The following is a 23,389-nucleotide window of genomic DNA, read 5'->3' on the forward strand; positions in this document are numbered from 1 at the left end:
GGGCTTCTGGTCCTGGGAAGGAGTAATCACGTGGGGGAGCCTGATGGTGAAGTGTGTGGCTGGAACGGAGAGTTCAGATCCCATCCGGGAAGGTGTGGGTGTGAGGTCGCCGTGACGAGAAGCAGGGCCGTGCCAGGTGAGGATGTCCTAGAGAGAGGCGTTACGACTTGAGGACAGAGGAGGTGGGCAGCGGCTAGAAGTTTCTGAGCACAAAAGAGAGAGTGACCCGTGTGTTTCTCAAACCTCAGTGCGTCGGGGTGGCCGTCTGTCGCCCTGTTAGACTGAGCCGATCAGATGGTTTCCCATCTGAATGGGAGGCGTGGCTGCTGGTCACTTCCTGGGACCCGCACAGCGGGACAGGCTGGGGTGAGCGTGGGGAAGAGCCAGGGTCGTCCCCGGAGAAAACTGTGGAGATAACTTGGGAGCAAGAAGTGCGCCTTCCTCCTCCCTCGGGTTTGCTCTGCTTTCCTCGTGACGTGTCGTGTTTATGAACGAACGTAGCCTTTACCCACGTGTCCTCCACAGACTCGCTTCCTTTTACGAAATAGCAATTCCCGAGCTGGAGTCTGCAATTAAGAAGAGGAGGCTCGAAGACAGCAGGTGAGGCGGGGACAAAACTCTGGGTGGTGCTGTGGGTGAGAGAAGCCGGAGCACAGGCCCTGCTTCAGCATCCCCGTCTCCAAGGCAACGGGTGGGACCAAGGACCACGCGCCTTTGGCTGGTGCGTCCCTACCCAGCAGCCTCCTGGCCCCGGCATCGCAGCCCTTTCCCCTCAGCTGTGCTCTAAGCTCGTGCTGACGGCCCGCTGCTTCCGGGCCCACCGTTTGAACTAGAAGTGACCCTGGAACCAGCCAGCCTCAGAGCCTGTGGCCTTTTCCCCGCTGCTGTCAGCAGTGAGCTGTGAGGCCTGCTCAGCCCAGGGCGTGCATGGGGTGGAGCTGGGTGGAGTGGGATTAGTCTCTCAAATCCCTATTTCTCTCTTCCCCTCGGCCTTCAAAGGCTGCTGGGTGACCTGTGGCAGAGGCTGTCCCACTCCAGGAAGAAGCTGCTGGAGGTTTTTCACATCCTCCTGTACCAGATCTGCCTTCTCCCCATCCTAGAAAGCAGGTGAGCCCTTGGGCGCCGCCCCCAGGTGGAAAGCCTCCGCCCCAGCCCAGCAGGGCCATCGCCCTCACGATCTGCCCCCTCTCCTGCCTCCATCGCTGAGCAGGAAGGGAAACCAAGAAAAAGCCTCTTTCCTCCAACTGGCCGGAGGCCTTGCGCAGGGCGGGGCGGGCGGGAAGGAACTGTGGATCATCTGCGTTGGCTGAGCTCATCCCTGCTGTCCTGTTGCAGCTGTGACAACATTCAGGGCTTCATCGAAGAGTTCCTGCAGATCTTCAGCTCTTTGCTGCAGGAGAAGAGGTGTGTGGCTGAGCTGGAACCAGCAGCGGGACAGGCCCATGGTGCCTCATCAGTCCCCACAGACCTTGCATAACAGAGCCCCTGCCGTAATCACCGCGGTCTAAGGTTCTGGAATCTGTGGTTGGGCAGCAGACACGGGGTGTGGCCCACAGCAGGCCAGTGCCCCTGTGGCCCCAGCCCTCCCCTCCCATCTGCTGTCTGTCTGGCAGGTTCCTCCGGGACTACGATGCGCTCTTCCCGGTGGCCGATGACGTCAGCTTGCTGCAGCAGGCCTCGTCCGTCTTGTATCCTTCTCACTGCCCCGGGGATGGGGACCTGGCCTGACCAGGCCAGAGGTGGGCTGCCGGGGCCCAGGGGAGCAGAGGGCGGTTGACCCGAGAACACACAGGCAGCTGCTTCCCCCGGGCCCCTGCCCAGGCCCGAGCCCGGTTCCTCATGCAGCCCAGGTGCCTTGCTGCCGCCCGGGGTGCATCCCAGACAGCCCTGTCAGCAGCCACGTGATCAGATGCTGGGGAGGGATTGAGAAATGAAGCTGCTGCCTCTGAGCTGAGGGGGCAGAGAGGCTATGACCCCAAGAGAGACCCCTTAACACATCCTCAGAGATGAGACACGGGCTGCCTACATCCTCCAGGCGGTAGAGAGTGCGTGGGAAGGGGTGGACCGACGGAAACCCACAGACGCGAAAGACCCCCCAGTGGCCGAGGATCTTAATGGCGTCGGGGCGACCGCGGAGCCAGTCAGTGGACCGGCCTCACACCCGGAGAACTCGGAGGAAGAGGAGGTGTGTCTGGAGTGGCGCTTTCTCCCGTGGCAGCCGCTCCTGTCCTCATCCTGTCTGAGGGGTTGGGGCAGCGGAAACCTCCCTTCTTGGTTTCTGCCCCGGTTGTGGGGGGGGCGGGTTTGGAATGGGCAGCCTTGCCCTGCCTGTCAGCCTGTGCTGCCTCAGAGGGTCCTGAGCTGGGCGTGCTGGGCCGGTCAAGGAGAGCTGGTCTCCTAAGCTGTCACAGCCTCAGTTTCCCCCCATCAGATGCAGCCATCCTCTGAGCAGGTCCCGTGGCGCTGCTCTGGCTGCAGCTGGTGCGGTGCCAGGTCTCACTGCGTGGCCCCTGGAAGCCCCTCCATAGGGCTGCGGGCCCGCAGAGCCCGTGTGGGAGCCTCTCCTCTCCTGCTGCCTCTCAGGCTTTTCCAGAGCCACCAGGTCCGTGGCTGTGCTGAGCCCAGGACTGGAGGCAGCGTGACTTGGGGAGTAAGACCACACAGTCTCTGGAGTCAGGCAGCTCAGGGGTCTATTGGGGTCCTGCCCCTCGCCAGCCGTGTGGCCTTTGGCAGCGTCACCCACTCCGAGCCTTGGTTCCTCATCTGTCAGGTGGGGCTCATCGCCATTCCTCCTCCCTGAGGTTGTTGGGACTCCCAGGGCGGCTGCGTGGCGCTCCCTGCACGTGGCCGGCCCTTGGTGCCTCGTTAATAGACACTGACATGCTTCTCAGAGCCCCGTGCCCTCACTGTCGCAGGGCCTTGGGGAGTGACAGCCCTTCACCTCTGTCCACCCCCCTCCCCATTCGGCTGCTTATCTGAGTCAGGGAAGGTTTTGTTGTCTTTTATTTGGGAATTTCCGTAAATGAAAAGCCTGACAAAATTAAGCCACATCAAGCAGTCTGTAAACGGGCTCCCTTACTGAGAAGCATCTGATTACAGGGAAGCATCACCCCACGGCCCGGGACTGTGGCTGTGTCCCCCCATGGCCAGCCGCCCCTGGTTAGCGTGAAGGGACCTGGGCTAGTAGAAGCCGAGACTGTGTATGGAGAGTCGACCTCTGAGGCGGGTGGTGTATGAGTGCTTGTTCATGAGGAGGAGGCTGAGGCTCGGAGGCCGGAAGCAGCTCGGCTGGTCAGTCCTAGAGCCCCTTCCCACAGGGAGGGAGCGGAGGCTCGGAGCGACTTGGCACTTGGCAAAGGGCCGATGGCTATAAGGGCCAGGACTGGCACCAGGTCCCCGGATTCCTGGTCCAGTGCTGTTGGGGGCCTGTTGCCCCAGCTCGCACCTGGCCTCACCTTTCCCGCTTCCCCCAGTGCTTGGGGGCCGCTGCCGCCCTGGGCCCCCCCGTGAGTGGTGTGGAGCTGGACTCGCTCATCTCCCAAGTGAAGGACCTGCTCCCGGACCTCGGGGAGGGCTTCATCCTGGCCTGCCTGGAGCACTACGGCTATGACCCGGAGCAGGTGATCAACGACATCCTGGAGGAGCGGCTGGCCCCTGCCCTCAGCCAGCTGGACCGCGGCCTGGACAGGTGGGGAGACGCGGGAGGAGGCTCCTGGCCGCCCGCCTGCCCGGGGCCTGGCCAGAGGCGCTCTGCGGGCCTTGTCAGGGCCCCGTCTTCGCTCCTCTGCTTCCCACTCTTCCCCGTCGTTGCCACTTCCCAGGAGATCCCTGAGGAAGGGCAGCAAAGTTTCTCACTTCCTCCATATCGACCCTTTCTGAGTTTGGCCCACTGCTTCCCTAGGAGCCCGTGGGGCAGCACGAATGAGTGTGTGAATGGGTATTTCTTCCATGAACAAATGATGTTTATCAAACAAGTGGATTGAGTTAGCTCTGCCTTTGGACAAGCTTTTCAGCCTCTTTGTGCCCATTTTACAGATGAAGGCACTGAGGCACAAAGAGGTCGAGTGATCTCTGGCTGCCTATCTCCTAGGGCTGTCGTGAGCAGCAAATGAGGGAGGGGACTTTTAAGAAAATCGGTGTGAATGGGCAGCGGGACTGAGGGGAGCCTTGGGTAAGGTGCGGGTCATTCCAGGCAGGGGCCAGAGAGGGCAGGTGTTTAGATTGTGTCCCAGGTGTGGCTGTTGAAGGCGAGTGGTAAGGGGGAGTGGGGTACAGGTGGGCATGAGCCGGCAAGTCCCCCTTACACTGTTTTCTGTGCCCGCTCCCCCCAGAGAAATAAAGCCCGACCCGACGCCTCTGCTGGCATCGCGTCACAACGTCTTCCAGAACGATGAGTTTGACGTGTTCAGCAGGGACTCAGTGGACCTGAGCCGGGTACACAAGGGCAGGAGGTGAGTGCAGGGGGCTGCGGGGTTGCAGGCACCCCAACTCCGCAAGCGCAGCGAGAACGAGAGAGAAACCATGGCTTCATCTTTAGGAGACAGGGCTCCCTGGCAGCCCCAGACCTGTCTTGCTTGCTTGTTTTTTCAGCTGGGTGCAGGTTCTTTAACAATTGTATTTCAGAATCATCACAACAGTTAAAAATTGATTTTAGTGAGTCCTCCTCGTTGATAGCAAAAGGTCAGAGGGCCCAAACTCTCCCCTTCGCCTGGCATTGTTGGGCCTCTGGGTGGGGAGCTGGGCAGGGCTCCTTAGAAAGTCTCCCCGAGACCTGACTCCTCCAGGCTGCGGCCAAAGGAGGAGAGTAAGGACCCGCCCTGAGCGAGCTTTCCCGAAGGCGAGCGTGTTCCATTGAAGGCCCTTCACATACTGTACTTTTAGTTTATGTCCTTCCTACTTTCTTGGCGTTGAAAGACCATTCGCAATGTATTCATTCAGCCAACAAGTAGCTGCCCGGAGCTCTGGCCTCCCTGGCCCTGGATTGCTTAGGTGCTGGGACGTAGCGGGGAGTGAAACAGACATGCCCCTGCCCACATGCGTTTGTACTAATCAGTTCATTGATCGGCAACGTGAAGTCGGTTGTAACAGGTGCTACAGGCGGAGCGAGCAGACCTCCACGCCGCTGGCAGGGGCTTCGAGCAATCCAGGCAGGAAGGCTCCTCTGAGGCAGTGACATGGGACCAGGGGAGGAAGGGGGAAGGGTCCGTGCAGAGCGGGGGAGGAGAAGCTTCCGCGCAGAGAGCACAGCGGGGCAGCGGCCCCGAGGCCATGGGGAGATGGCGATGGTCCCACGGGCCAGTGCACTTTGTTCTGGAAAGATCACCTGACTTTGGAAGGGGAGCCCCTGGGAGGGACTGAGAGTCGGCTGTGATGGTAGAGGGGACAGCATAGTAGAGAAGGCAAAAATAAGACGTTGACAACACTGTGCTCGTCTCCCAAAGTTCCCCTACGGGGTGGTGTTTGATGAAATCCAGAACTCTGGGCACCGCTGGGCGAGCACAGCCTGCCCTTTCCCCGGCATATGATGGAGACAGTGCCGTTCAGACAGGGTGGGGACCTGCCGGTCCTTACGACAGGATCCCCAGAGGCAGAATCGCAAGCTGCTGCTGCAGTGAGGCGCCCGTGCGACTTCCCCCCCCAGGGCCGCCGGGAGCTTGGCTGGCCCAGTGCTGGAGAGCAGGCATAGGCCAGCTATAAAGTCATCTGGCTGGCTGGACAGGAAGCAATTGGAATCTGCTTAGTCACACACATTGCAACAGCCCCAGATCCGAGGCCAGAAATGGTCTCCTGCTTCAGTGGCCACTGTTCCAGGCCAGAAGGAGCCTCGGTAGCTTGGACTGTGGGTAAAGGGGCAGACGGGGAGGGCTGCGCCCCCGCTCCTAGGGTGGCAGCTGTTTACTGAACTCATTGTGCCGGGTAGCCCAGGGCTGAGGTTTGCAAAGAGGCAAAGCCTTTGTCCGTGTACTCATTATTTATTCATTCAGCAAATATTTATTAAGCAATTTACCAGCGCTGGATCCTGAGCTCAACAGTAGGGAGACGACGTGAACAGGGCACCCAGGCTTCGCCCTAAAACGGCACAGAGACCGTGGGAAAGGCAGGCCATGCAGCACGCAGTGATCAAGGGGGGGAGGGGCTGGGGTGGGGCGTGAGGGGCTTGGTGGGGACACCTGTCCTAATCTGGGGAGGGCAGAGGGCTCAGGGTCCTGGCCCTGCCCTCAGGAGCACAGGAGAAATGAAGTAGCACAGGCAGGTCACACTTGAACTCCCAGGGCTGGCTTCCATGCGGCACACTCCATGCTGTCTATTTGCCTGTCACCCTCACTAGACTGTGAGTCCATGAAGTCAGACCCATATCTACTCTTGTCTGAATCTCGCCCCAACTCAGCGCTAGTATCCTGCCTGGCACATAGTAGGCCCTTAGTAAAAGCTGCTGAGAGAAGTCCAGTCCTACGCTGGAGGCTGCAGTCCCGACCTGCCCCAGGCTCCGCGGCAGACAGCCCCACAGATGCAGGCGCCTACCCCTGCTTGTATCAAAAGCCAGTTCATAGAAGGTTTTGATGGAGGCCGCGTATGGCTTTGTGTCTCTTCCCACTCCCACCCCCTTACCCTCGGTACATTCCAGAGGCCTGATTTCACAGCTAAGCTGGACTTTCTTGCCTAGCATCTCATATTGATTTTCCCCTGCAGGGCTCAAAACTGCATTCCACAGGCCTCCGTGTCTGACAAGCCAGGTTTTTCGACAGATTCGCCGAGCTATGAGTCAAGAAGCCTGAGTCCCCATTGCGGCTGTGCTAGCTCATGGCCTTCCCAGGCAGTCCCTCCCCAGCCCTGCACCCGCGCTCCCTCATCTGTGACACGTCAGGAATGAACTTACAGGCATTTTTCCCCGTGCGATATGACATGCAAGATTGAACACAGGCCAATGAGAAGGCCGCCATGGTGAAGTGGGGGTGAAAGGAAGAGGTCAGGACCCCTCCTGACCCTCACACCCCAAAGATCCCCTGGGGCTCCCGTGAGCTCAGTAGGAAAACCCCATGTGGCCTTGCTCCTTCTTAAATGTTTGTTTTAAAAGATTCACACACCCCGGACCCTTCCGGGAGTGCCCACTGTCATTGGGTGAGGCTCACTACCCCTCTGTGCGTTTACACACACAGGTACAGACGTGCCCACAGGAACAGACAGTCTTACTTTCAGCCTTTCGTACAGATGGGATCGTGCTGTATGCATTTTCTGTAGCCGGGTTTTTCCTCCTCAGAATTCTTTCTCCATCCGCATAAGCAGATCGACGTCATTCTTGAGAGCTGCCACACGGCGTGTGGTGGTAGAGATGTGTCCCAGGTCATTTAGCATCTCACTGGTGATGGGCATTGGTTGCTTTCCATTTTCACGATTCACAAACGATGCTGAAAACAGAAAATCCCCCGGCAGACCTCTTGGTGCACACAGCCAGCGTTTCTCTAGGGCGGGTGCCCCGAAGGGGAATTTTCTGGTTAAAGGGTGTTTTATATTCTTCTTTTTTTTAAAGTATGTTTTATTGATTTTTTACAGAGAAGAAGGGGGAGGGATAGAGAGTTAGAAACATCAATCAGCTGCCTCCTGCACACCCCCTGCTGGTACATGCCCACAACCAAGGTACATGTCCTTGACTGGAATCGAACCTGGGACCTTTGAGTCTGTAGGCCGACGCTCTATCCACTGAGCCAAACCAGTCAGGGCTGTTTTATATTCTAACAGCTGCTCCTGGGTTGCCCTCTAAAGCTCTGGGCCCGGGCACATGGGCACCAGCAGCGGTGAGTCCCACCCCCCCACACCCCGCCTGGGCTGGGTAGAAGTCGTTCCCGTTTGCTCTGGCCTGAGGGTGAAGAAGGGAGCCCACGGTCTCTCTGGACCCTGGACACAGCCTCCGGAGCCTGATGGTCCTTTCCTCTCTCCTTCGGTGCTTCCGCTCAACGCCAGGAAGGAGGAGAACGCGAGGAGCCTGCTGAACGACAAGCGGGAGGTGGCAGCGCAGCGGCAGCGCTACGAGCAGTACCGTGTGGTGGTGGAGGAGGTGGGTGCCGGGCTGCGGGGCTCCGAGCAGTACCGTGTGGTGGTGGAGGAGGTGGGTGCCGGGCTGCGGGGCTCCGACTGGCTGGGGAGACCAGCGGCCCTGGGCCCCTCTGACCCACGCGTCTGCCACTGCAGGTGCCACTGCAGCCAGGCGAGGGCCTGTCCTACCGGGGCGATGACTATGAGGATGAGTATGACGACACGTATGATGGCAACCAGGTGGGCGCCAACGATGCCGACTCCGACGATGAGCTCATCAGCCGCCGGTGAGGCCACGGGGCAGGTAGAGGGTGGAATTCCGGGGGCAGCCTGGCTTTCGGGCCCCCGGGCTCTCCCAGAGCCTCTTGTTTATACACGTGGGGAGGCCGAGGCCCTGATCACATGAGCACGTCAGTGGCAGAACCAGGGCCCAAACTCCGAGTCCAGTGCTCTCTCCAGCCAGTCACCCCCTTGGCTGGTTGGTCCAACCCACCCTCAGTGGGTCCCCTAATTTAACTTCATGCAGTATTTTCACACTGTTCTCAATTGCAGAAAGCCTTTCCCAGTGGGTTTAGATGGAGATTACCCAATACAGATGAAAAGTGAACTAGAGAGCCCCCGGCCCACGCTCAGTCCCCCCCAAGCCTGTACATCAGACCCTGGGACCCTCAGAGAATCCGGGGGCTGGAGCAGAGCCGGCGGGAAAGGCACTTTGGTTTTTCCCAGCCTCCCCAGCCTGTCCCATCGGGCCCCTCACCCGCCCCGTTCCCTCTGCCCTGAGGCTCTGAGTTTAATGTTGCCTTTGATTTGACCTTCTCTCTAAACCGTAGGCCCTTCACCATCCCTCAAGTGCTAAGAACCAAAGTGCCCACAGAAGGGCAGGAGGAGGATGACGAGGAGGAGGAGGAAGCTGAAGATGAGGCCCCCAAGGTACCTCCTCGGCAGGTGGCGGATGAGGGAGGAGGGCGCAGCTCTAAAGGGCAGTGGAGAGCACTGTACCCCATCCTGTTGGCCTGGAGGCAGCCCCGCCTCACTGCCGGCGGAGAGGGCACCTTCAAGCCCAGATGTCTGCTCGGAGAGCTGCTAGCTTCGGACTCGCCTCCGCTGCCCAGGGAGGGCCCAGGGAATGGATCAGAGGCCGGGCCTTTAAGCTGCTGGGTTCCCTCGGCCCAGGAGCCGGGGGCCGGGAGAGGGCAGCTGCCTGCCTCCGTGCCCAGGATGGCAATTTCTAAAATCAGAGAAGCCTCAGAGCCCACGGGCCCTGGGAGACCATCTGGGCTGGTGGGTTTGAAAATTTTATTTTTTTAGCAGCTAAACGTTTTCTTCAAATAAAATCTAACTAGAACCTCAACACAGAGGACAGTGAAAAGCCGTGATGCTCAGGTTGAATGGAGGGGCAGCCCAGGGCCCCTGGGTCCCCTCGGGCCCCCACCAGGGTGATAAATTCAGATGGGTCCAGGGCCAGGCCACCAGCCCCCATCGCTCCCATTTGTCGTTATGTTCCAGCTATAGTCACCCCCCCACCATGCCGTCCGGGACCCTCAGTCCCTAGTGCCGCCTCCCCCTTGGGCAATTGGGGGAAGGGACAGAGGCGGCGTTTTGGGGCCGGGCCCTGCCCTGCTGTGGCTCCCCCAGCTCCTGGCATGGAGGCATCGACGAGATTCAGTCAGTGCGTCTCGCCGCAGCTTGGGCATCTGGGACGACGCGTGATTCTCTCTCCCCCTCCCCTCCGCAGCCCGACCATTTTGTGCAGGACCCTGCGGTGCTACGGGAGAAGGCAGAAGCCAGGCGCATGGCCTTTCTCGCCAGGAAGGGGTGAGCATTCAGGAGCTGTTTCTGGTGGGAGGGAAGTCCAGGTGGCCCAGCTCTGCGGCCCACCCTAACACCCCGTACTTGACAGACGCTGAGGGCGTGTCCCCTCGTGTGAGAGCCCGATGTGTCCAGCCTGCTGGCTGGTGTCAGGCAGACTGTAACACTGAAAGAGCCCAGAAGGGCACTTGGTCTTTGGCAGCTGCCAGCACCAGGCCCCGGATGGAGAAGGGGACCCATCCCCAAGCCTTCCTCCTCCCCTAGTGTGGGCTGCCCACTAGCTGGTCCTTCCTCACCGCCTAGCCAGGGTCCCATCCGCAGGCTAGGCTCAGAGAAGAGAAATCACCAGGCAGAGCTGCCAGGGCCCCGAGCCCCGCCCCCGAGAGGCTCCACTTCTCCTCCCGCTGGAAGGGGGGGCATGGGGGGCCTGGCCCAAGATGCGCCCTTTCCCAGGGATCTTCAAGGAAGGCCGGGGCTCTTCCTAGCGGAGCTCCTCTGGCTGATAGTTCTCCTGGGGATGGGTCGTTCCTCCCTTAGGTACCGACATGACAGCTCAGCAGCTGTGGCCGGCAGCCCCCGGGGCCACGGGCAGAACCGTGAGACAACCCAGGAACGCAGGAAGAAGGAAGCGAACAAGTCGACACGAGCCAATCACAACCGGAGAACCATGGCCGACCGCAAACGAAATAAAGGCATGATTCCCTCCTGAAGCCGCCACGCCAGGGCCTGCGAGGAGGCAGCGGTGCCAAGCCCGCCAGGCTGTTTCCATAGCTCGAGGCCTCCTCGCCAGAGACCCAAGTTCAACTCGACCCCTCAGCAGCCTCAGCTTTGCAGCCCCTGAGAAGGCCGCCTCGTTGTCCACCAGCCAGCCGTGAGCACCCTCTTGCAGAACACACAGTGCCTTATCCCACAGCAGAGGAGCCCCTGGGCCAGCAGCAGGCAGAAGGGAGGGACAGAGCCCCAAGGCGAGGCCCAAAACCTCTTGCAGCCAGACACCGCTTCCCTTTTCTCTGGACGGCAGGAAACCTGTGTATTCCAAACAAAAAAGGCCTGCGAATAAAGCGTTTGACCCTTTTAAGCAATCATCCACGACGTGCCCGTGACCCGCCGTCCCCGCGTCCCATCCTCCCGTGACAGCCACTGAGGAGGGCAGGACGTCTCCGGGTTCTTCCCATCAGCCCCTCGTGCTTGCCTCACGTGGCTCCCCTCTCAATGCCGCTCTGCCTTGCTGTGTGTCCCTGAGAACATCACTCCCTTCTCTGAACCTCCAGCTCCTGCTTGTGGAAGAAAGGACTGGGGGTGTGAGGCCCTGCAGTCCTGTCTGTTCTCTCTTAGTCCCCACCACCTGCCCCCGAGGAGGCATGCCCCGTTGTCAGCTCCAGAGCACAGATGAGGAAGGGGAGGCCCTGAGCCGACGGTGCCGGCCTGGGCCATAGCTAGGAAGTGGGCGAACAGGGATGGACACGCAGGCGGACCCCTGGCCTCTAAGGCCCCGGCCCCCTGGGTGGTGTCCCCTCCATCTCTGCTGGCCTGAGGACACTTGGCCAGCTCACAGCCAGGACCAGAACTCAGTGCCTCCTGGTTGTGCGTATATCATAAATCCTCCAAAAATGAGGGGCCGGAGATCAGAAGAAGCAAGTGAGGATGTTACTGCCAGGCCCTGTTGGAGCGAGTGGGACTTGGGCCTAGTTCCCCATAGCCCCCTACCCGGCATGGCCAACCGGCTCCGAGCGTGGCAGCAGCTGCCGCCATCCCGATTCCCGGGCCTTCAGAATGTGGCTGCACAATGGCGGTCAGCAGCGGGGTGTTCGCTGGGCTGATCCGAGCAGCAGAAGCCAGGGCCCCTGCCCAGCTGGGCCTTGACGGTCGCTCTGGTTGCCAGGACAGTTCATTTGCATGTGGTTAGGATGAGCGGGAAGCAGCGGGGCAGACAGGCCCTTGGCAGATTGGTTGTGTGCGGTCAGCCCGCTCGAGTGAAAATCGATGGCAATTCTTCCACGTCGCGCCCGGTCTCTGGGTGCGTTGGAGACGCAGAGCTGATATGGGGTGGTGTCCTCCCCTCGCGCTGCCGAATTAGCTGAGATCAGGCCCCGGGCAGCCACCCCGCCAGGTGGCAGGAGGGCTATTTCCTTCTGCTGGCATTTGCCAGGGCCGGGGCAGGGGCCCTTCTTTTTCTGTCACTGGCCCAGCTCGTCCCTGGAGCAAAGGGAGGCGGGTCAGGGAGCTCCCGGCCTTTACATGTCGTACCTGTTACTGTTCGCTTGGCCCCTCTCACTTTCACTCTGCCGTCTGCACCTCCTGACCACCAGAGTGGTGTCCAGGCCGCACCCGCTTCCTGGTTTAAAGGCCTTGAGAAGACAGAAGGGATTTTTCCAATTTTCCAGAACGTCCCGCCAGGCCAATTGAGCCTCCCTGGAGGATCTGCATGCTTTCTCATTCCAGATCTTGAGGCCACCCTTTCAGGGATGCTTTGGAAACAGCTCAGGGTCATGCAGAATGGTGCTGGCAGGCACACCCTTCGCCTCATAGGGTCTCAGTTTTCTCATCTGCAAAGTGGGTACATTGGCCCAGATGAATGGTTTACACTTGGTGCCTGTTAAATCCTCTGAGGCAGCCCCAAGGTTTAAGACGGGCAATGGCAGACGTGCTAAGTGAAGTGGGATGGGGTCCCTGAACCCCGCCTACTGGCTCACTGGGGCCCACCACTTCTGCTTCTGAAGCAAGAATTTTCAAGTGCCTTCTCTGTTCCCTGGCAGAGAACATGACCATGACAGGCATTTCCCAGGAAGCTTTTAAGACCTTGTGCCTCTGAGAGAGACTCGTGTTTGTTTCTAGTCCGTGAGTGGCAGTGATGGTTAGCATGTTTGTTTGGACAGCGCTTCTCTGCTGTGAGTGGGTGGACAGAGCGCGTCATTGTTTATAGAAGGGAGCCGGGAGCACAGGGAGTGACTTGCCCGGAGCCCAGGGCGAGTTAGCGGCAGGGCCTGCACGCAGACCCTTTCTGAGGGCCCCTGAGCCAGCAGGTGCAGCCGGAGGAGGAGATGGTTGTCAAGAACCTGCCTGTCCCTGTTACACCAAGAGCTTGGGGTAAATAAAACAGGGAGGGAATAAAAATAAAAACAAACCCACCAAAAATGCCGGGGGGTGGGGGTGGAACCCCCATTTTATATGTCAGTGAAACGATGCTAGTCACATGGGAAACTAAATATTCAAGAATGTTGTTTTTTAAAGTTTGAAAGCAGAATACATGCTGGTGAAAATGTTAAAAAAAGAAAGAAAAGATTTTGCGTACAGACCACATCTGGAAGGGAATGTGCATGAATGAACACGATGATGAGACCACGATGAATTGTAGTGAAAATAAAGATACTTACTGAGGACCTGCATGGCCAGAGTGTCACTGGGCTCTTTCCTTGCCTTGTCTTGTTACTTCTCAGGCACAGGTGAGAAGATTGAGGTTAAGAGAAGGCAGACAATGCCAAAACCGGTTTGGCTCAGTGGATAGAGCGTCGGCCTGCGGACTGAAGGGTCCCAGGTTCGATTCCGGTCAAGGGCATGTACCTGGGTTGCGGGCACATCCCCAGTAGGAGATGTGCAGGAGGCAGCTGATCGATGTTTCTAACTCTCTTTCTCCCTTCCTCTCTGTAAAAAATCAATAAAATATTTTTAAAAAAAAAGAGAGAAGGCAGACAGCCTGCCCAAGGTCACATGTTGAGCAAGTGGCTAAGGAGGGATGCAGTCCCAGGATTGTCTCCTGGAGCCCGCGTTCTTTTTTTAAAATATATTTTTATTGATTTCAGACAGGAAGGGAGAGAGTGAGAAATAGAAACATCAATGATGAGAGAGAATCATTGATCGGCTGCTCCTGTGCACCCCCTACTGGGGGCTGAGCCCGCAACCCGGGCATGTGCACTGACCAGGAATCGAACCATGACCTCCTGGTTCATAGGTCAACGCTCAACCACTGAGCCACACAGGCTGGGCCAGAGCATTAGCTTTGAATGTTTGCTGCCTGCCCTCAGGGTTTGGGCATGGGTGCTCGGCCGACTGGCTGGGCGGGCCAGGGGAGGGGAGGACAAGTGTGCAGGCGCTGCACAGGTACGTGTGAGAAAGACCTAGTACCCATCCTCATGGAGTTAAGACATTTTTGGAAAAAATATTAGTAACCGTTTGGCTAAGTGCTAATAAATAAAGGAAGAAATGAGGAGGCAAGGTCAACAGAAAGTGGCTGAGCGCCAAGAGACTTTCCAGAAGCTGAGGGTGGTGGTCACAGTGTCAGGCAAGCAGCCAAGATCGACCAGGCTAAGGCAGTGGAGCTCCTCGGAGCTCTGCCCCAGCCTTGCCATGAAGCAGAGGGGAGGCAGCCAGTGGAAAGAACGGAAAATGAGGAAGACAAGGCGAGAGAATTAACCTATCTTGAAACGAAGTTGACATTCAAGAGGAGGGAGAGGGGACGCAGAGGTGAGGAGGGAGTGCTGGACCCCAGAACATGCTTAGGGGATGGCCAGAAGGAGCTGGGGAGCCCCAGGGAACCCCGCTGGGAAAGGGTAGTTAGTGAGGGAAGTGGGGGGCCAGGGCCCGTGGGGAGCTCCCCAGATCACCCCTTAGAGCGAGGGGCAGGCGGCATCAGGTCTCCCTAAACCTATAGGTGCTGCCCTGGTTGGGTAACTCGGTTGGTCGGAGCATCGTCCGGATACGCCAAGGTTGCAGGTTCGATCCCCGGTCAGGGCACATATAAGAATCAATCAGTGAATGTGTGTCTGAGTGGAACAACAAATCAATATTAATCTACAGGTGCCGGAGCAGCCAGCAGGGGCCTCGGCTGCGGGCTGAGGTTGTGGCAATTCTGCAGCCTGAACCGAGGTTAACCCATCGGTCTGAAGACGACCATCCCAGCCCTTGGTGTGGTGGGGGTGGCAGTGTCTTAGGATGAGCATGAAGCTCTGACTTCACATCAGACTGGAAATTCTCTCTTCCCACAATCAATAATCATCCAGAGGATTTTACACAGACTGGCAGAACTCGGAGAGCCTTAAAGGGCACCTAGCCCACAATTTCTTAACCTATGTAAACCTCCAAACCTCCAAACCTCCCCCCCACCCCCTCCCCCGTGGCAGGCCCTGGGATTTCGGATACTCCCTCCTCCCCCGGGGGCGGGGAGCTTTCCCTGCTTACGAATCCACGGGGCTGCTGTGGGTCTTTGCCAGCCAGGGAGGCTGTGCCAAGCTTCACTTGCTGTGCCCTGAATTCCAAAAACAACGGGCACTTAATGCCCGTTTTCCAAATAGGAAATCGTGCCACCAAACATGCTTGTTCTGGCTGCGTGAGCCCACCCTCCGCACGCTGACATGTCCCTGAAGTGTGCTGTCATCCCAGGCAGGAATTATGGTTTTCTCCTCCTGAAAGTGGTTTTCACAGAAGAGCCTGGTAGAAAAGGGGCCCCCAGCGGGGTGAGGACCGATTTAATTATTCCTGGACATTCAGGGATTGTACTTGCAGGGTTTACATGCAGACTCTCACCCCATCTCTCATCGCCTGGTCTGAGCTACCTAGCGTTCCTTCACACGTCACATTCCCGGGCCTCACATGCCCATCCTTTTTGTTGCTCCTTTGGTCACAAAGGTGGCCTGGGGTGGTGACAGGACCATGCGATGAAGGGCCAGCAGGCTGGGGGCTGGGCCCTGGACTGCAATAAGCTGTGTAAGCTTTGGTCTGTCTCTTGGCCTCTCTGGGCCTCCGTTTCTTCGTGTGAGAAGTGGGGACGATGGTTCTCCCAGTCCTTGCCTCATGGACACGGGTGATTGTAAGGGTCAGGTGAGATCACGCCTTGGGGGACATGCTAAAAGCAGTGAACCTTGCGCTGACTGGTCTGGCTCAGTGGACAGAGTGTCGGCCTGCAGGGGACTGAAGGGTCCCAGGTTTGATTCCAGTCAAGGGCACGTGCCTGGGTTGTGGACTTGATCCCCAGTAGGGGGCGTGCAGGAGGCAGCCAATCGGTGGTTCTCCCTCCGCATGTGGTTGACTAAGAATGGGAAAGAGGGCATGTCACCTCCTTTGTTCTAAACACCATACTTCTGTTGATATGATCAAGTGACTCCATTGACAGAGGGACAGGGGAGAGGAGGACAGCAGGAAGCCGAGCAGAACGTATTTTCCAAATCTCCGCTCTGCCAGTCTCCCCTGTGGGCCTGTGGGAGGAAGGGTTGCCCCTTGGGGGGCCCCCATGGGAAGAAGGTGTTTCATTAGGAAAACTCAGTGAGCCACTGTGACAAGGAGTCACAGGGCATCGCAGCCCTGGGGAGACCTGTGTGGGAGGGAGACAAGTCTGGCCAGACCTCAGGCAGGAGGGGGGACAGAGCAGAGAGGCGTCGGTTTCATGGCGACAGGTGTGGGGCGGAGATAAGGGCTGCCTGCGGATGGATGACACGTGGCTGCCGGGGTCTGAACAGTGTCAGATGCTGAAGTGAGATTTCCCGGGGACACGAGGGGGTCCCAGGAAAGTGAGTGGGCCTCGAGGGATGGGAGGATGTCGGTGAACATGGTTTTAAACAGCAGGGGTGGGGTGGGGGACACCGGGGTGATTCCTCTGTACAGCCATCCCCAAAGCTCCGCACTGGCCCCTGAAGACCATGCAGGGAGCCCCTGTTGGTTCACTCCCTGCAGGTGACACTGGCTCATAAGCCTGTGCTAAACATGCCACAAGCATTATCTCAGCTATCGTCTGTGAATTATTATTATTATTATTATTATTGTCCCATTTTCCACATGGGGAAACCAAGGCTCCCAGAGAGGAAGCAGCCCACCCGGTTGGAGTTCAAACGCAGGCATGTTCCGTGTCCACAGTCCACGCCTCGGCACGTGATGGGCGGGCAAAGGGACCCACAGCAGCAACCCTAGCTGGAAGGTTTCTGAAGTGAAGTTAGAGGTAGCCTGGATCTTATACGTCAGGCTAAGGAACGTGAACTTGATCTTGCAGGTAGTGGGGAGCCATTGACGGTGTTGGGGCATTGATCTGGCAGCCTTCCAAGGACGCAGGGAAGAGGAAGGGCCCAGAGCCGCCGAGGAAGGCTCTGTGCAGCAGGACGGCTCCTCGCCAGCACTTCCTCTGCATTTCATCATCGCCTCGTCCTTGAGGCCGGCTGGAGTCTGCCCTTGACATTCAGTCGGTGCGTAAATCCCAGCCTCTCAGGCCAAGGCCCCAATGAAAAGAGAAAAATGGTTTTTACAGGGTGTGGAGCAGTGCATACGCGTGTAGCCTTGAGCCAGCTGTCACGCTCCACTCTCACTAGCTGTCACCCTGGGCGGGGCGCTAACCTCTGAGCATCACTTCCACTTGTAAAATGGGGTGGAGATTGGCGCCCACCTCGGCATGATGAAGATCCAGGGACACGGGGCATGTTAACAGCACCCAGCCCAGGCCGGGCCTTGGGCGAGTGCCCAGAGAAGGCAGGTGTGTGTGTGTGTGTGTGTGTGTGTGTGTGTGTGTCTCCCGGGGGCTGTGCCTGCCCCTGGTACACAGTGCCCGTCCCTCACTGACACTCGAGCAGCTGCCATGACTTCCATCTTGCCTGAAGAATTGGTATTCCCTCCAACTTTACACGTTGCTCAGACATTTTATTTTTTATTCTTTTAAATATATTTTTATTGATTTCAGGGAGGAAGGGAGAGAAACATTAATGATGAGAGAGAATCACGGATCGGCTGCCTCCTGCACACCCCACACTGGGGATGGAGCCTGCAACCAGGGCATGTGCCCTTGACCGGAATCAAACCGAGCCAAACCGGCTAGGGCTGCTCAGACATTTTAAATTCATTGATTTCTCTTCTTTCCTTGGAAGACTCCAGACTCATTTGTAGGACAGTCCTTGTCGCTTCGAATTGGAAGGGCTGGCTGAGCTACAGGATGGAATTTATTTCTTTTTATCACTTACATTGCTTCCCCCCTCTCCTTATTACAAAAGCAGTCATATGTTCAGTGTCGTTCACACAAGGCAGAGAGGAAGAAAACCACCATAATCCTACCATCTGGACATAATTACGGTTGGGGTTTTAGTTCTTATCCTTCAAGCATTATTTCAGAAAAAGGAATATACACATTGGTTTTCCACACACACACACAAAAGGGATCTTACCACAGACACGTGCTGTCATCACCACTGTTTCAGTAAGACATTGTGAACATTTCTCCCATTTCTTATCTTCATTCTTTTTAAGGGCTTAATAGTATTCTCTGTACCAGTGCCCTGTAGTGTGCACCTAGGTTGTTCCTCATTATTTGCTACTAAACTACAATGAGCAGCCAGCCTGCTGGCTAAATGTTCATCCACACCCATGATTATTTTCCCAGGGTAAATTTTGAAAAATAGAACGGCTGGGTCAAAGTTTTTCTAAAAATATATTTTTCTTGATATTTCAGAGAGGAAGGGAGAGGGAAAGATAGAAACATCAATGATGAGCGAGAATCGTTTGACTGGCTGTCTCCCTGCACGCCTCACATTGAGAACGGAGCCTGCAACCCGGGGCATGTGCCCCAACCAGGAATTGAACCATGACCTCCTGGTTCATAGGCCGAAGCTCAACCATTGAGCCATGCTGGCTGAGCTGGGTCAAAGTTTTTGACTGTCAAGTTGGCCTTCCCAACAGCAGGATTTGAGAATAACCAGACCACATCTCTTTGCTCGTGCCAGGTATTACAATAATAAAAACCTTCTGAGTTTAATACGTAAAAGCATATCTAGCTATTTCTGTTTTGCAAATCCATTCTTGTGGGCCTGAGGAGGATGTAGAGGGGTGTGGTGGGTGCTCAGATTTGGTGCCCGGATGCCCCACAGGAGTGGGATGCTGGAAGTGCTATCGGCCAGCGGCCTCAGCTGTCAGCCCCGTCAGAGGTCAGCCACGCCAAGAACTGCCCTGCCCCATTCTGCCTCCTTCCTAGGCAGCAGCCTCAGTGGGTGATTGACGTGACTGTACAGGGCTGCCCTCTCGCCGGCCAGTGTAGCTCAGTGGTTGAGTGTCGACCCATGAACCAGGTCACGTTTCGATTCCCGGTCAGGGCACATGCCCAGGTTGCAGCAATGGATCCTCAGTATGGGGTGTGCAGGAGGCAGCCGATCCATGATTCTCTCTCCTCATTGATGTTTCTCTCTCTCTCCCTTCCTCTCTGAAATCAATAAATATATATTTTATATCTATCTATCTATCTATCTATCTATCTATATATATATAGATATATATATATACACTTTTTTTAAAGGGCTGCCCTCTCACCCTGCTCAGGACAGCTCTGAAAGGTCATCCCATTCTCAGAACTCCCTGAGGATCAGGGTCAGCAGAGGCCTCCGCTGAGACTGCGCCGGCATCTGCCTTCTCCTTCTGCCAGTTCTGTTTCCTTCCCTTCCTTCGCTGACCCCCAGGGCGCTTCTTAATAAAGCTCCCGTGCACTGAGGAGTCCGTTTCCCAGGGATCCCAGCCTGTGACAGGCAGCATCCTCGTGTCCACCGGGGACGAGCCTAGAATGTTCTGAGGGCTGGGCTTTCCTTTCTGCTTTGAGCTGCCAGGACAATTTGGACTCCACCCAGAGCTGAGAAGTTCCGAGCCTTGGCAGGCAGCCCTGCAGGACCTAGGCTTCCGGGTAGCCCCCCGCTGGGTTAATTAAGCAGTCAGCGGGGGAAGATTTACTGCACACTGACCCTTACTCCTTTGACACCCCTTTAAGATGACAACATCTCCAGAAATCAGAGGAATCGTAGCTGCCATTGTGCAATCTCACAGCGGGTATTTCACAGATGAGGAAATTGGCTCAGAGAAGGGAAGTAACTTGCCCGAGTTCACACAGCCAGGGAGCGCTGGTGCTTGAATTCACCCAGGACTGTCCATTCTTAAAAACCAGTGCTCTTTACACTTCACTCGAGCCACTCAGTGGTAATAATAATATGGATTATTGGATCATCATTCACTTTAAGTGTCACGGAAACTGCAAAGCACTTAATATAATGCCTGGTTCATACTAAGAAGCTGACAAATGTAAGCTATTGATCAGAAACTCCCCAAGGGCTTCCCTTTCTTAGAATAAAATCTGAACTCCTTTAGCATGGCCGACAAGGCCACACGGTATCTGGCCCTCTCTCTCCCTCCCTCATTTCAGTTCAGTGGATAAACGAAGCTCACACTGAACTCGGGGGCTTCGCACTTACTGTTCTCTTTTCTTGGAATGCTCTTCCCCTTGATCTTTACTTGGCTGAAATTTCCATTCAAAATTCCATTCAGCCCAGCCGGCGTAGCTGAGTGGTTGAGCGTTGACCTATGAACGTGGAGGTCACAGTTTGATTCCCGGTCAGGGCACATGCCTGGGTTGCGGGCTCCATCCCCAATGTGGAGCATGCAGAAGGCAGCCCATCAATGATTCTCTCTCATCATTGATATTGATGTTTCTCTCTCTCCCTCTCCCTTCCTCTCTGAAATCAATAAAAATAAAAAATAAAAAAAGCCTTTTCCCTTGCACAACTAGAACGGGTGGAGTAAGGATTCAAACCTGTGAGTGCCATGACAAACCAAACTCTTTAGAGAGCAGAACTCTAGCAGGAGGCTTCGTGTTCTGGCCTAATTCAACCATCAGATGGGTTATGGCCCAGAGAAGCACGGCAGCTTGCCCAGACACACAGCAAGTTCAAGGCGGGATGGAGATTAGACTCTGGGGCCTGGGGTGCCCCACGATGCTCAGGCCAGGGTTTTTCTTTCCCAGCTGAGGCCATAGTGCCTCCCCATGGCCAAGCCGGTCAGCTCCCCTCCACACGATTTAAGAATGGAATTATCGGTTTGGAAGACAAAGTTGCAGGTCACATCCCCAACCCTAGCTCATGTTTGAAAACCAGAATTCTTTGGAAGTTAATGGGAAACCCAGAATCATGGAAGCTGCCCTTCAGATGTTTGCAGAGGACTCTGAAGTGGTCCCAAGGAACTGACCAGTGACGATCGGGCCGAGTTAATAAAGCACCAATCCGGAAGCAGGTCTCAAGGACAGCTTACATTTATTTGCTGATGACTCTAATCATACTTCAAACACAGCAGAAGTTAAGAGTCTGTCAGGTGAAGCCATTTCCTAACAACAGCTAAACGTGGTCCGTGGACAGCGCTGTGAGCATCTTCTCACGCTGAGGCCCCGGCTCCGGGCAAACAGCTGGCGGGTGGGCCTGGTCCATCCGGCCTTGATGGGCGCCTCCGAGGAACTAGTTCTCATACTTGTGCTTGATGTGTTTCCACAGCTTCTGCATTTTAAAGACAAAAGCCACAAACTTTAAGTTTCCCCTCTCACATTTTACAATTATATTCCCACTGCCCTGGTCCCTAAAACAAGCTGGAGAGAAAGTCTTACCACGTCCTGACAGTTGCAGTGGGAAAATTGGAAGCAATACCAGGCTTGTCACACATTCCTAATGTTTATAAAATGCTTTGAGCCCTGGCTGGTGTGGCTCAGTGGGTTGGAGCGTCCTTTTGTACACCGAAAGGTCATGGGTTCAGTTCCCATCAGGGAACAGGTGGCAGGTTCAATCCCCAGAAGGGAGGCAACTGATCCATGTTTCTTTCACATCCATGTTTCTCTCCCTCCCTTCCTCTCTCTCTAAAATCAATAAAAACATATCCTCAGGTGAGGATCAAAAAAAAAAGCTTTGATGCTCTCAATCACCATGTGAAGTAAGTGGGAAAAGTTACTACTTTTACAGATATTGAGGGATCTGCCCCAAAGTACAATTATTAAGGAACAGAGCCGGGAAGATGGTTCACTTCTTCAACTCTAGGTATAATTTAAGGGATCCTAAGCATAGAGTCCCCAAAACACTTCACACTGAGCCATTCTCATTTCTTCAGACCTGTGATTTCTGGGTCAGGGACTAGCTGGACTCTCATTCCTAAAAATACAGAATTCATGACAACATACTTCCACGTCTCTCCCAAACACGGGGAACGGCTAGCTGCTTGCAGGAGATGGAACTGTGGTAGTAGCTTTATAGGGGCAGAAAGCTGCCCTGGCCACAGGCAACACAGCGTTCGTGAACAGAGCCTGTCGGACAGCTATGCATTACAAACAGAACGAATGGTGGGACAGGGCTATCTGCACAAGGCGTTCCCTAGTATGAGCCATGACTTAATGATATACAGTCTGCACAGCACCCAGCCCAGCGCCTGCCCGATTCCCTACCTCATGCTTCTAATTTCTCCTGAGGAATGTAGCATGTTATTTTCTTTTTTAATCCTCATCTGAGGACATGTTTTTATTGGTTTTTTAGAGACAGAGGAAGGGAGGTGGAGAGAGGGAGGGAGGGAGGAGGGGAAGAGAGAGAGAGAAACATTGGTAGGTTGCCTCCCCCACGCACCCCCACCCGGGATCAGGGATCGAACCCGAAACCTGATTATACAAATGTTCTTTCCTGAGTGGCACCACCTGGCAGGCACGGTGGCATCTTGCCTGTATCTCGAATAATATTCACAGTAAATCCGAGGTCGTTACTATGATCAATGTCACAGGTAGAAGTGAAGCTCAGAGATGCTAAGAAACTTGCCCAACTGAACGTCACAGCTATTAAGAACCGAGGCCGAGTATTCCCACGCAGGGCTCCGATTTCACAGCCCCGACTCGGAACCACAAGGAATGCCGCGCCGCTTGCGCGGGAAGCCCTGGGAACCGAAGGCGCCATCGGAAAAGGCAGCCGCGAGGTCTAAGGGGACAGATGTCCTTTTCGCCATCGTCCACCGCTCCAATCTGCCCTTGAAACCCTCCGCGGAGACAGGGGGGTTCAGTCCCAGCCCTGACTTCCTGGTGCTGCAGCCCTAGGAAGTCCTTTGCTCTCCCTAGGCTTCAGTCTGCAAGTGGAAAAGTGGGAGATCGAAATATTTAAACGCCCTGCAAAGTGGAATCTATTGACCTCGTTTGACGGTTTAGGATTCACCCCCGGCAGAAAGGGCGGACGGCAGTCTGCAGACAAAAGACGCGCAGGGTTCACCCCTCTTCCTTGTCAAGGTGCACTGCGCCCCGTCCCACCTCCATTCCCACTGACACTTTCAGGTGGGCCCAAGGTCATGGATGGATGGCCTAGGCCCTCACCCCCTGGTTGATGTTTTCGTAGATCGCGTCCGCGCCTTGGTCGAAGGCACGCTCGAAGAACAGGGCACCCACGGCGATGGTTAGGGCGAAGGTAGAGGTTCTGCGGAAGAGCAGGGAGTACAGCCTCCCACTTAGCGAAGGAGCCGCCATGCTTCCCCACCGCCGAAGTCGCGACACCGCGCCTGCGCCGCGGCCGACCTTGCTCTCCAAAGGCCTCCGACGTGCAGTGCTTTATGGGACATGTAGTCCCTCTGAATCTCCGTACTCGTCGTTTTGAATCACGGAGGTAACGGATGGCTTACGCGGGACAAAAGTCTTATAAGGTTCAGATCACAGCAGCCCAAACTGTTTGGTAATATTTATTACACAAGTTTACTCCTCAATCATTTCTTGCTGATTGAATATTGCTAACTACAACACCCAGAAGCCCTCGCGCTCCCCCACCTACCC

At 56.1% G+C, this 23,389-nt stretch overlaps 2 protein-coding genes across 9 annotated transcripts in view; one reads left to right on the forward strand and one right to left on the reverse strand.

The window, feature by feature from the left end:
• Nucleotides 1–10,922, forward strand: part of ASCC2 (activating signal cointegrator 1 complex subunit 2) — a 28,504-nt gene extending 17,582 nt beyond the window's left edge. For all 8 annotated transcript variants that reach the window (XM_014464818.2, XM_014464820.2, XM_014464821.2 and 5 more), the window contains 12 exons: nucleotides 526–600; nucleotides 1,000–1,107; nucleotides 1,336–1,404; nucleotides 1,614–1,688; nucleotides 2,005–2,185; nucleotides 3,474–3,688; nucleotides 4,332–4,451; nucleotides 7,960–8,053; nucleotides 8,188–8,318; nucleotides 8,862–8,961; nucleotides 9,767–9,846; nucleotides 10,378–10,922. In XM_014464818.2, coding sequence (XP_014320304.1) covers nucleotides 526–600; nucleotides 1,000–1,107; nucleotides 1,336–1,404; nucleotides 1,614–1,688; nucleotides 2,005–2,185; nucleotides 3,474–3,688; nucleotides 4,332–4,451; nucleotides 7,960–8,053; nucleotides 8,188–8,318; nucleotides 8,862–8,961; nucleotides 9,767–9,846; nucleotides 10,378–10,549 — 1,420 coding nt within the window. In that variant the 3' untranslated portion in view covers nucleotides 10,550–10,922. The remainder of the gene's footprint in view (nucleotides 1–525; nucleotides 601–999; nucleotides 1,108–1,335; nucleotides 1,405–1,613; nucleotides 1,689–2,004; nucleotides 2,186–3,473; nucleotides 3,689–4,331; nucleotides 4,452–7,959; nucleotides 8,054–8,187; nucleotides 8,319–8,861; nucleotides 8,962–9,766; nucleotides 9,847–10,377) is intronic.
• A 9,928-nt stretch (nucleotides 10,923–20,850) lies between these two features.
• On the reverse strand, nucleotides 20,851–23,134 carry LOC102420689 (cytochrome b-c1 complex subunit 9). The gene is made up of 2 exons (XM_006099280.3): nucleotides 22,940–23,134; nucleotides 20,851–21,104 (listed from the first exon to the last, which is right to left on the reverse strand). The coding sequence occupies exons 1-2, from the start codon at nucleotides 23,087–23,089 to the stop codon at nucleotides 21,066–21,068; spliced, it is 189 nt and encodes a 62-aa protein (XP_006099342.1). The 5' UTR covers nucleotides 23,090–23,134; the 3' UTR covers nucleotides 20,851–21,065.
• Between the last annotated feature and the right edge of the window lie 255 nt (nucleotides 23,135–23,389).

Source organism: Myotis lucifugus, unplaced genomic scaffold (genome assembly GCF_000147115.1).
Source record: "Myotis lucifugus unplaced genomic scaffold, Myoluc2.0 scaffold_269, whole genome shotgun sequence".
Classification (NCBI taxonomy): Eukaryota; Metazoa; Chordata; class Mammalia; order Chiroptera; family Vespertilionidae; genus Myotis; species Myotis lucifugus.